This window comes from Echiichthys vipera (assembly GCF_963691815.1).
Source record: "Echiichthys vipera genome assembly, chromosome: 1".
Taxonomy (NCBI): domain Eukaryota; kingdom Metazoa; phylum Chordata; class Actinopteri; order Perciformes; family Trachinidae; genus Echiichthys; species Echiichthys vipera.
The window spans coordinates 26,258,869-26,271,436 of record NC_139826.1 but is presented as its reverse complement, the minus strand read 5'-3'; the positions used below and the strand labels follow the sequence as shown (position 1 = coordinate 26,271,436).

The window sequence follows — 12,568 nt, the reverse complement described above, 5'->3', positions numbered from 1 at the left end:
TTGGGATTAAGCCTGCCATTGGCTGTCCATTTCAACCATTCTTTTCCCCTTCTCTATCTGTGTTATCTATTTTGCAAGGGCACTGTTGCTGCATCCAGAGCTTAGCACTGCCATAGACAATTGTGATTGGTTTAAAGAAATACAAACAAGCCTGAGTGTTTTTTTACCCCGTTCCTGAATGTTAACTTGTCTATCCAGACTTTTCTCCAGCGCTGACACAGCTCTGCAAACCTACCCAGTAGATATTTTATGACAAAACACAAGTAAGAATCATAAAATAATTTAAAATCAGATTTCCACACTGTGGTTTTCTGTTTGAAGAAAACTTATTTCTTGGAGTTGTCTCTCAGTCTGGCGCCTAAAATGTATTTAAAACAGACAATGGTGACATCACAGAGCGTGGTCAAAGCCAGCCATGACGGCAGCGTTAAAACATGGCTGCATGGATCAACCTCTGCTGTTCTTGACAAGAGCAATAGGACAGCCATGACATATTGCTAAGACATGGAAGGCAAGAGGATACATCACCACTGTTTTTTTTTTAACAGGAATAACCCACCAGCAGTCAGTACATATGGCACACTGTCGTTATGGCTACCAGCACAGTTGCATCAGTTCAACACATCTACAGACTGAGCGACTTTACAAATTAATCCAATTTACCTGCAGTCTGAACACAGTCTTACTTGTGTAGAATGTTTTTTTTTTATGAAGCTCTCACCACCAGCACAATACAAACACCTTCAGGCTTCCACCCACCTTGAGACGTAGGCGTATGGTGTTGCAGTCCCTCAGTGGATTCAGCTTCAGCGTCTCTCCCAGGTTGTTGCAGCTCGAACTCTGATGCTGAAGCTCACAGCATACACACACTCCATCGCTGTCAAACTTTAGCTGGGGGGGAGGAGGGGAGAAAACACATCCACACTCATGCATGCACGCCACGCACAAAAACACACATAGACACATACACATACAAACAAACACACACACACACACCCGCGCACAGACAGACATACAAAAGCACACACACAGATCAGACCTGAGCTTGGTGTTCTATTGCTCTTAAAATTAATGAAGTGGAGGTGTAGTGGTGCAGATTATGTTGTTAAGAGACAGTGGACTAAACACACATGAGATACAGCACAGCATGTGATACAATTGTGTGATTGAGCAGCACATGGCTGATCAGAAGTGTACAACAAAAGAAGAGATGCTGCGAGATATGTGGAGCTTCCCAGAGAGTGATGGAGGTAGAGCACACATCTGCAATGTGTCCCAGATTGAGAGAAAGCAGGACATGAACCCAACAAGTATGGGTTAATTACATTGGGGAGAAGAGATGAGGAACATTAGCATTTTAGTCACGACTGGAGGAGGGTCTCTGGGGAGCCACATAAAGCAGTGAAGTTGGTCTACTTGGCTGGTTCCACTTTTGTAAGGAGAAAAGCTGCTTCTTATGTGGAAGCGGTTGGGTTAGTGGGCTGGGTGCTGGATGAATCACAAGGGGCTTCTTCAATCATGAAAAAGATAGGAGACCCCGGCACTATAAATTCAGCTTAAAAAATCAGCTTAGCATCTCATTATGAAAATGTAAAGACTGAGTGTTCTGTGTCCAACTGCTTCTGATCACCAGCTGCAAGAAGGGAAAGCTTAATACACTTATTTTCAAGTGTTCTCCTGTTTTCCATGTGTTAACACCGCTGCTGAAAGCGCCAGGGCGTTGCTTGGGTTGTGAAAACAGTTGTATAATGTATTTTGTGGCTCTGGTAGGAACTCTATCGCATCTGAGAAAACAACCCCAGGGATGTCATCAGGGGTTATCTTGACTTTGACTCAAAAGGAAAACAGGAAACCTGTGTTTCAAATTCAGGTTATGGAGTTTAAAGTACAGGGGCATGTACAAGGAAACAGATGGATTAACAAGAAGAATATACTGGCTGCATTTTGGGAAGTGATGGATCCAGAATTTTTGGAAGATATAGGAGCTAAGGTGTCACTCACACATTATGAACAGAACTGGACAAAACAAGTCAGCATCAACCCACCGTTACTCAAAGACTCAAAAGTTGCCCAGCACTGTCTCTTTTCAGTTTCCCAGTTTTATAGCAGTGCAAAACCAAATCACTGCAGTACTATTTCAAAGTTGTTTATTTGTATATTAGATGTATCCAGTTCTGGCAAAGAAGAAAGTGATAATCACCAGCAAATAATCACTAACAGACAAATAGTTCAGTTCATGTTTGATGTTGACTCAGTTCTGCAGCCTGCTCAGAGCAGAAGTGCCGCCTGTCAGCCTACCATGAGCCAACATTAATGAACTTAAATGAACACATGTCTATTACTCACAACAACAGAACTCAAGTCTTCAATGCACCAATCTTTCACTTTTATTTACAGGCTTATGGCATAGTTATAGTTATAGTAATGTATTTGTGAGGACGTGTTAGTGATATGCATGCCATGTTGATATAGAGTCAGAAACACCATCATTTGGCATGTCAGTATACTATAAATATATTATGCTTGTTTTGGAATGCTTTTAATGACAAAACAATGTCGTTGTTGTGAATGTTTTAGGCTGTATGTCCACAGATTTTCAACATACTGCCAATATTTATATATGAATGGATAAAGGAGAGTGCCAGCATTCCAAGAATTTAATAATTATGTTGATGTGGCACTCTGAGCCTGAGTAATTCTTTTTTTTTTGCCTTTATTTCATGACGTTTTTGCAATTTCTGCACCATGTAAAGTCAAGTCTGAGATATTGGTGACACTGGAAAGAGTAAGTTGACCTGATTTCATCTATTATTGTGTGTCAGAGAGATATGGGGAACGTTTTCAACTTTCGAAAATAGACGGCCAGATTAAGTGACTTGTCAACATTAACGTTAACATAACACTTTGAGAGACGAGTGCATGGGTTAGGGTCCAGTTAGTCTCACCAGCTGACAGTCTTCCAGAGAGTTGACCAGCTGGGCGTTCTGGCAGGAGAGGATGGAGCCTGCCAGGTTGAGCATCACACACACAGCCGACAGCAGCATGAAGAACGTGATCTGTGACAGAGAAAGAAACAACATAATGTCAAAATGTTGCCGCTTGCTCACACTGATTCTTCCATCTTTTAGATATTGTGTTTGAAAGCAGCCGTAATTTGCCGATTACTCGTCACTCAGTGAACAGAAAAGAAAAGAGAAAAAAAGAAAGAAAGAAAATAGAAAATTAGCACCTTTGTTAAGAGAAATCAACCTGTTTCTCCAAGTTATTGTCATATGGAAATGCTCAACCTATTTCTATCTTACTCAACATCTAAAGAGTTTTGTCAGTATAAAACACACACACACACACACACACACACACACACACACACACTCACACACACACACACACACACACACACACTAACACCAGCCTCAACAGAGGTAATATTTCTTTTCCTCGAGGTAAAGGCTTCTTTTTATTTCTTTGCTGACAGCTCCATGGATATCAGTCCCGCAGAAATATGACTACCATTTCTGGAACTTTAAATTACAGGTCAAGCGTAATGGAAAGAGTTTTAAAATTTGTCGATAGACAACGAGCTCTCCATGTCCAGGAAAAAACAGACCGGGCATTAGCATTTTCTGAGGAACTCACGGTTTTATGAATGGGTTTCACAATCTCATAGTTGATTAATTTAATTATAAATCACAATAATAGGCTATTTTGCTTTCACAAAAATAAAAAAACCTGCTGTTGAAGGACATAAAGGGCACAAGCAGGAGGAGCTTGACAGCAATAAAGGTTATTGAGAACACACACACACACAAACACACACACATACACACGTACACACACACACACACACACACACACACACACACACACACACACACACACACACACACACACACACACACACACACACACACACACACACACACACACACACACACAGACACAGATGGAGAGGAGGAGAGAGAGACCAGGGGGTGGAGAGGAAGGAACTGGAGGTGGCATGTAATAAACAGATGGAGCGATAAGTTTAAGTGCTTTTCACCATGACAGAAAATTGAAAGATTGAGAGGCTGATGGGTGGCCTCAAGAAACACTTCTTTGGATGGAAAATAAGAAGAAGAGACTGAGACGGAAAAATTAAAACAACAAAGTTTTTTTTTTTTATAAAAGAACAAGACAATGATTAACAGGCAGTGATGCAGAAGAAGAAGAGACGACAGAACAAGCCTGTGTAGTCCCATGATTCACTGGTGGTGATAATGTGTAGATCTGATTGAAATTAGCATTTCATTTGAATGTCGGGTTCTCCGGTTTATCAGCTGCATGAGAATGTGATCAAGTCTTTGCAGAGAGCACTGATGGTTTTGTATAATGGCCACAGTCAAAACTGCAGGTCACATGAAGGAATTTGGCTGTTTGGTAAATAATCATCTTAAATATGTATCGATTAGCCATTTCTATCAATTTATTCATTTTGTGCCATCAGTGTTTCTATATCTAGGAAAAAGGATTTTTGTGTATGCACCCAGTGGCCGGCAGACATTAATGGAAGAAAAAAGCTATTGATTATGGCTCTGTTGTAGCCAGCATGCACAATACCAGGACCCTGAAATCAAAGCAGCTAAATGGAATTCAACCATCGTTAATTAAGTTTATTTACGGCCATGCTCTTCCTACTGTGACAAGTCAAAATGTCTTCCTTAAAAAGGGCCACGATGGATGACATCTTGAAAATATAATTATCCCAAAATAGACTTATCTGGCATGAATTTAAATACATTTATCCTCTTTTTCCAAACTGTATCACAGAATGGGATTGTTAGATCAATACAATGGTGTTTTACCTAAATCAAACTTTATTAAACGTTAAAGTGTTAACTCTTTAACACTTTCAAAAGTGTTGTTTTAACCCGATCTAGAGTGGACCGATATAAACACTTTGAAAGTGTTGAATTTAACTCCCAGGGAGTTGAATCCACAATTCCAAATTTGCTGTGCAGCTTCACAGAATATTGATCTTGTTTTATCGATTACATGCTCCTGTAAGTAACAGATTTGACTCACTTTCCGTATGCTGTGATCAAGTTTGGAATGGCTGATATTTCTCACCCAGACGGATGTGATCTGTCTGTTAATGTGGAGATGGGCCCATTTAAATGAATGAACTATCATTCACAGTGAAGCGTGTTTACAAAACTCCCTAACTGAGATATATGAGAAGCAGAAATATCACTGATGTTAGGATGTCTTTACACTTGTTCAGACTACTGCCAACTTGGATTTGTTTGTTTTTTTAAGCAGAATACAACAATCACATCTGAGTGCTCTTCAGTGTGAACAATAGTTTGGTATTGTTGCAAAAGTAACCACCACATGGTAACTACGGATTCTACAACATCCAAGAGAGAGACATACTTTTGTGATAATGTTCAGGCTGGCTCATATAGTATTGACAGACAGTAGTAGTCGAGTAGCAGGCGGTTCTGCAGAAGAGAACAAGCTCAAAGCATCTTCATTAGTTAACATTTGGAGCGCTTAATTCAAATGGGAGCCATGGCAATAACTATCACAATGAGGATATTGTAATGCACAAACCAGTGAGAGTTAAAGCTCTCTGTCTCATACACAGGCCATAAGTTGTATTTTAATAAAACCACTCCAGGTTTGCATTATTGCTAGACACAATGCTGTGACTCAAACAATAACCAGCTGCAATTCCAACTGAGGAGAATCAATCTCTCTTTATCCAAACTCCAGTGACTACTGGAGTGCACTGCCATAATATCACTCCACTTTAAAAGGATGTGTAGTTTTTTTTGTTGCATGCATAATTGCCACAGAAATCTGTGTCAGATATTGCAATAACTCTTTATTGTAATCTACAGCTTCAATTAAAACCGCACAAACATGAAATAACAAACATGATGCCACCCTGCTGATACAGACCGACACACTGGCTGAACTGTGTGGTTTAGTGGAACAATGGGGAAACAGTCCCACAAGAAATCTTTCTCACGTCCAAACAGTCCTCCCCAGGCCTGCTGTGCGACCCAGGTGTCACCTGTGCATCCCCCATGGTTTCTCTCTGCTGAGCTGATTGTCACGCCTGGCCCCACAGTAATGCCTTCTCATTACCCTATTTGATCACATAGCACCTTTCAACAACTATTCAATAATTACTGCTACACTGCCCTCTGCATGTCAAAGAGTAAAAGAAGATAGAAGAAAAGCCACGCACGTGCCACTTGCCTGCTAAAACAACCGAGGCAGATTTATACGCTGCGTGTCATCATCACATCACTTAGCACTCACTGCGGAGGACAATGCACCACAATGTAACCACCATTCATCTCCATGACACACACTCACAGATTACGATATGAGACCCAGAGATCCGGTGTATCACTGTAATTCTCCATAACTGTCACTGAGGTGGAAACCATTTCCTTCCCATCCTTCATCCAGCAGCAGTAGTTCTTCAAACTGAGCAAATGGATGATGCTCTAGATGGACCATCAGGTGTAATAAGGTGGGCTGCATAAAGGGGCCTAATCTTAAAGGTACCTTGTGTAATTTTTGATCGCTAATAGTGCAATGGAGAAATATTTTTTACAAGAGGGCCCTTGTTTTGTTTGATCTGATGCACAAGGAAACAGGTGGGGAAAAAAATGTCCAAAATGTTGTTTTTAAAGCGCACTTGGTCTTGTAGATTCAGGAAATCTCTGTAAAATTATGTAAATTCAACAATTAACATAAACTCTAAACAGTTCAACTTCAAAACATTTGTCTAAATCACAAGTCTCGGGCAAAAATAGATGCCTGCATGGCTGTAAGTCAAGCACATCTCGTCTTTCCATCTCTCCTAATCTATCGGCGCTGCTGCCACCATCAACAACAATAACCTCAGCTCATTCATCACCTCTGTTTATTTGAAGAAGCACGAATCAGAGATAAGATAAGCATCTCAGTGACTGATGCAGCAGCAAACAATAATAGGCTTTCGTTGTTTCATTATAGGCCAACTAATAAGAAATGCAAAGATATTTAATAGAAAAACAGTGCTCATATATCAACTGACAATTTCAGCAGTATTTTAAGCAGCAATAAATATTTTATCAGGACTATATGGAGTGTATGCCCTGAAGCTTTCACATATATGCACAAAAATGCCATGTAGATATACATAATAGGTCCTAACAAACCATCATACACATATATCTTACACAGGTGCAGAATGTGCCATATACATGACTAGCTGTTCAAGTTATTAAACACATAAACACACATATATATATATATATATATATATATATATATATATATATATATATATATATATATATACATATGCAATATCTGCTAGTACTATACGATGGAAACATTCAGTAAAATGCAGATGTATACATTAAACCTGCATAACATTCACTTGTGTATTAGTTCTACAGATTATGTGCTTTTGCTTCGTGAAGGAAGATGATGACATTGCAACACTATAAAAGCTTAAGAATACATCGCTTTTTTTCACAAAAGGCACAGCTTCAAGAGTGCATGCTCTGCATTTCGTGTGTGACAACAGCAGAAATTATATCTGTTGACTTAATGCTATAGTGCCATAATACCTACCTCCTAATATCAGGACCAAAAAGAGTCTATTCTTAGCTGAACTGAGAATCTAAAGATAGAAAAAGAAATAGTTTCATGTACAGATCATAAGGCTCTTTGTAATTTGGGGCTGGATCGTTTGTTGATGCTGCTGTTTGTTCTAATTAATCACTTATATATATATTTTTTTAAATCCTAAGTGATGAAGTCAGAGGCAATTTTTAAGTTCCTGATTACCTAGAAGATAGATAGAAGAAAAGTTGAAACTTATTTTTATTACTATTATTTATATGTCATTATTGTTTGCTGCTTCTCCTGTTTTCTATTATTGTGAAAACACATTTTGGTTTTGGACTGATGGTCATTCTACAATACACAGTTTGCCAACAAAATGCAAGTCGGCGTCCCTTTATGCTACATAAGAAAAAGAAAACCATTTCATGGTAGAGCACTGAGGATGAGTTGAGATGTATATCAGCAGAGGGATGAAGCTGCTTTGTAGTCCGGTGGTAGAACAGTGGATATGTCTATGCCGCTTTCTTTTAAAATAATCTAATTATCTTGTGGAAACCCTCCATCAGCACATTATGAGTCTACAAATTAAAACATGCTTATTGTTAGTTGCTTATTCAATACTCCTCTTGGGCCTGGATCCAGCAGCTTTTTAGTGTCTTCTCTGCTAAACCTGGTGTCAGACAGGAACAGACCAGTGTGGCTGAATAACTGTCGGGAATAAAATCCACACTGGCCCTCTACGACCACAGCGGTAGATTATGCTAATATGGTATGGCAATGAAATATGAGCTCCTACTGTTGAGTTTTCAAATACAGTGGAAAACAGTGACTTCTTAAAAAAGACATAATGATGTACAGCTGGGGTTGAACCCTGTGGAAGTGCCTCTGTGCAAAGTAATTAAAGATAGGGGAATTGTATAAAAAGAGAATTCTGAAACACTGTTAGCATCCTTTGACTGCAGCACAAATTAGTATTTAGTCTGCAGCAGCACTGCGACACAACACTGTTTATTTTAAATTATCCCTGAGCCAAGAGAATTGGATCCGATGTTGTTATGTTTTGCTTCTGCTCAGATCACAAACCCTCTCATTCAGTTTCCCCCTGACACTGTATATCAATCTTCAGACGCTGCAGAGCTCTGAAACATCTGTGAACAAAAGGCAATTTAAGGACAATAAGAAATCATGACTGAATATTGATTTAGTGTCATCTATTCGCCCGAGGAACTTCCAGATCTTAAAGTAATGTAAAGAGCATGTTAAAATACATACAACCTGGGGGTTAGGCCACAATCAGTAAAGAAAACAAGAGGTTTCTCCTGTGGTGTCCCCCCGACTGACTTTATAAACACACAAGAGACAGCAAGAGGGCTGCAACAGCTGGTTCTCATTGGCTCCCATGCTTACTGAAGTAACTTTCTACATCCACAGATGTGTGGTGTGTATGAATGTAAGCATACGTGTGTATGTGTGTGTTTGTGTGCATTCAGACCACATCACCAAGATTAGTTGTGATAGGAGATGAGTGACCCCGAGTTCAGTGGCGGTCCAAATAAACAGTGGAGGTGTTGATACTAACTCTCAACAGCGGAACCCAGGGGACGTCAGACTAAACCAGACGTAACGACTTCCACAGACTCCTAATCCTGCTGGGGAATAGCTTCATCACGGGAGCACACATTCCTTTAAACCCCCACTCATGTAAGTATACGGTATGTGCTTAGAAATACACACACATTTGCAGGAACTCTATCCGGACAAAAACACTGATCGGATTTTGAGGCTGTCCAAGCGCTTACAGTGAGCAGAAAACCAAATTTACCCTAAAATAGGTAAACAGTTGAACACAGAATACAGATTTGCCAATTCTCAGTACTTTAAAAGCCCTGACAGGGCTGCTGGTGTGCGTCTTCCGCCCTAGTTTTTACGTTACGTCCCACACCGTTTGCACTAGGTGGCCATTGTTGTCAGCATTTTGGCCCATTGAGCATGCTAATTAAATAGCATCTTGAATTCTTCCTGTTGGTCTACTGGTTTCCTTTTTTAATGACAAATAAAGACTACATGCTGGTATAGAGAGTTATTTTCTCTCATGCAGGCGCAGAGCATACATGCTCATTGGCCGTTGGCTGTAGTATGTGCGTTTTGTTCAAGTGCCACTTTTTGGCCCAGACACAGGCGATGTGAGGCGAAGCAACAGTTGGCCCTCGTCGCCTGCTCGTTCTTTGTTCTTCTCGGCTTGGTGCATCTGGGCCTTAAGTAGTTATTTAAAGGACCACATTAAGATTTAATTCACTAGGAAGTGGCTGTGACTGTTAAACAGGACACTGGGTTTATGGAGGGCACACTCTTGCACTGCAGCGATAATAAGTAATGGTTCAATATAGGACCTTTATCAGACATATAACGCCATAAAATGTTATCACAGCATTAAAAGTAGCTTTCCCTGCGGGCTCTATCTAATTGTTGTAGGTGGTAAGAACTCCAGGTGATTTTCTATTTCTGTAGTTGTTGACTGTATGAGTTAAAAAAAAAAATCCCCTCGCCTCTTGACTTTGCCGGCTTTGATGTGCAGTCATGTTGACAGCATGTCAGTCTGCATCTCCACAGGATGTGATGGATTAGTTCCTGTGGTTACGGGCATCATGTGGAAGTTGCCGTCCGACACCTTTTATTGGCAGATGGGCCGTGAAACCTACATCAAGCGTGCTGAACTACATCATGTTGGAGTACTTTTTTAACCTTTTGCCTTTTTAATAATGTGAATTTACCCCAGTGTAGCCCTCTCCCTCCATACATCCACATGAGGAGAGGATAGATAATAGGTAATCAGACAGGCAGTACTATAAGGGAAGTAGGGGGTGATCTGAATAAGGAGTTCATCTGTGCCAGTGCTCACACTTATTGATTAAAACAGACCATGAAAGACAGCATCACCCTGTGGGTCAGTCGCTGATTAACCTCCACTTCTCAACATTTTAATCAACCACTGACCTCTAAAGAGCTAAAACAAGGAGGCTCTGCCTTCTCTGCTCCCCTCCAGGCTCTTGGTGGGAGGGCTGCTGTAATGAGACAGGCCTATAATGAACCTGGTCCCAGCAGACTCTCACACCACAAAGAAGTGCAGCACAAATGCTGTAAAAGATGCTGCTTGCTGAATGGGGTTCATTGAAAATCAAGGATGGCGTCTCCATAAGTGAGTAAAAGGATGCAAAACACTGTCAGATATGCTACATTACACACAAGAGGTTACAGACTGTGACTGGGAAACAATTTATATATTGAGGTACGTCTGGCAACATGTAAGAATATATGGCAAACGTTCATGAATTGGTATCCACAAGAGAGTAAGCCTGTCAGCCATATAGATCAACAACAACAACAACAACATACATTTAAACACCCTGTCATTAAATAATGTAAACTTTTTTTAAAAAGTGTGAAATGTGAAGGTTTTTTCTTAAGTTATCTGATTGAGTATTCTGTCTCTTTATAGCTTCTCAACTACGACTACATTCATGCTCACCAGATGATGAAGTCTACTGACTTTGGTGACCCCCTGACTTTTCAGCAGGTTGACATTTGTGCTTTTGTCTCAACAACAATAAGGTGTATTTGGATGAAATTTGGTTGAGACACTGATGTCTCCTTCTTGATGAACTGTAGCCTAATACCCCGGTGAACTTTTCCTCTTGCTCCATCATCAAGTTTGTCTAGTACTTTTGTTTATGATGAAATACCTGCAAAACTAATGACATTCCTTTCACCCTTAGAAGTACTTTGTGTTTGGTTGTAATTCGCAAAAGTGAGAATTCATGTCAGCATTAAAGCGTAGCGTAGCGGCAGTAGCTCAGTCCATAGGTGACTTGGCTAGGAACCGGAGGTGCCCGAGATGCTGTTGAGCAAGGCCCTGAACCCCAAACTGCTCGGGGCGCTGAGCCATTGGCAGCCCCCTGGCTCTGACATGTCTCCATTAATTGCATGTATATAGGTCCTGTTTGTGCATGTGTGTATTTCGGGCCTGTGTGTGTGTGTGTGTGTAACCTGTAAAATAATAACGGAGTGAAAAAATTGAAATTGAATTTCCCTTGTGGGATAAATAAAAGGAATTCTTCTTCTTCTTAAAGCACCTCTGTGTCAAAGCACATGTTCAGAGAGCGGCTAACATGGCTGTGGATGTGCTTAGTGATATACTTTTAAAGAAAAGGTATAAAAAAAAGTGTGTTGATAACCATCAGAGCCAGTATTATGAATGAATTAATCTTTGTTGTCATTATACAGGATGTACAATGAAACTTTGTCCGACTATTCTCGGTGAAATAAGATAAAATAAGTTAGACAATATGAAATATATAAAAAGTAAAACATTTTTAAAAATGTGTAAGATCAACAAAACAAGGCAAGAGCAGAAGTATATAAAGACCTTGTTCATGCCAGAAGCTCCGGCACCAGTAAGACGTACATTAGCTTCTGCCTCCTCTTTGTCAGTGGCCTTTATTGTGCTGCTCCTCATCTTTCAATATTTCAATATGCAAATACATTTTCCATTATAGCTAAATATTAACAAGGGCAGCAAAAGACCTCCTGAGACCCCTGTGAATGGTATCACATTGAGATACAGGTATTTAGAATATATGTTAAAAAAAAAGTAAAATGCCAATAAACAGCACCATTAAACAATTCTTTAGTTTTTTTTCTTTTAGGCTGAAAGTGGTCATAATGACTGCAAAAGAGAAACGTGACCTGATATGTGACTATCTGCTCAGACACCTCTAATACTGCTGCTTCCTGGATCATGCAGCTCTCGCTCCTATGAGCCATCAGATAAGGGGGTCTATCTAATTCATATTCTAATTAATATGGAGCCACACTTCCTGCTTCTCAGGGCCTTAGGGGAGGACGACATTCAGCGGGAATTATCTCGAGTTGAAAGGTTCCTGTTCACCCAGCCAAC

General features: G+C 40.1%; 1 protein-coding gene across 1 annotated transcript in view; it reads right to left on the bottom strand.

Annotated features, from left to right (window-relative positions):
* Nucleotides 1-12,568, bottom strand: part of fam189a1 (family with sequence similarity 189 member A1) — a gene marked incomplete at both ends in the record, with an annotated part of 105,138 nt that overhangs the window by 18,359 nt on the left and 74,211 nt on the right. The window contains 2 exons of the mRNA XM_083917686.1: nt 760-891; nt 2,946-3,056. Coding sequence (XP_083773812.1) covers nt 760-891; nt 2,946-3,056 — 243 coding nt within the window. The remainder of the gene's footprint in view (nt 1-759; nt 892-2,945; nt 3,057-12,568) is intronic.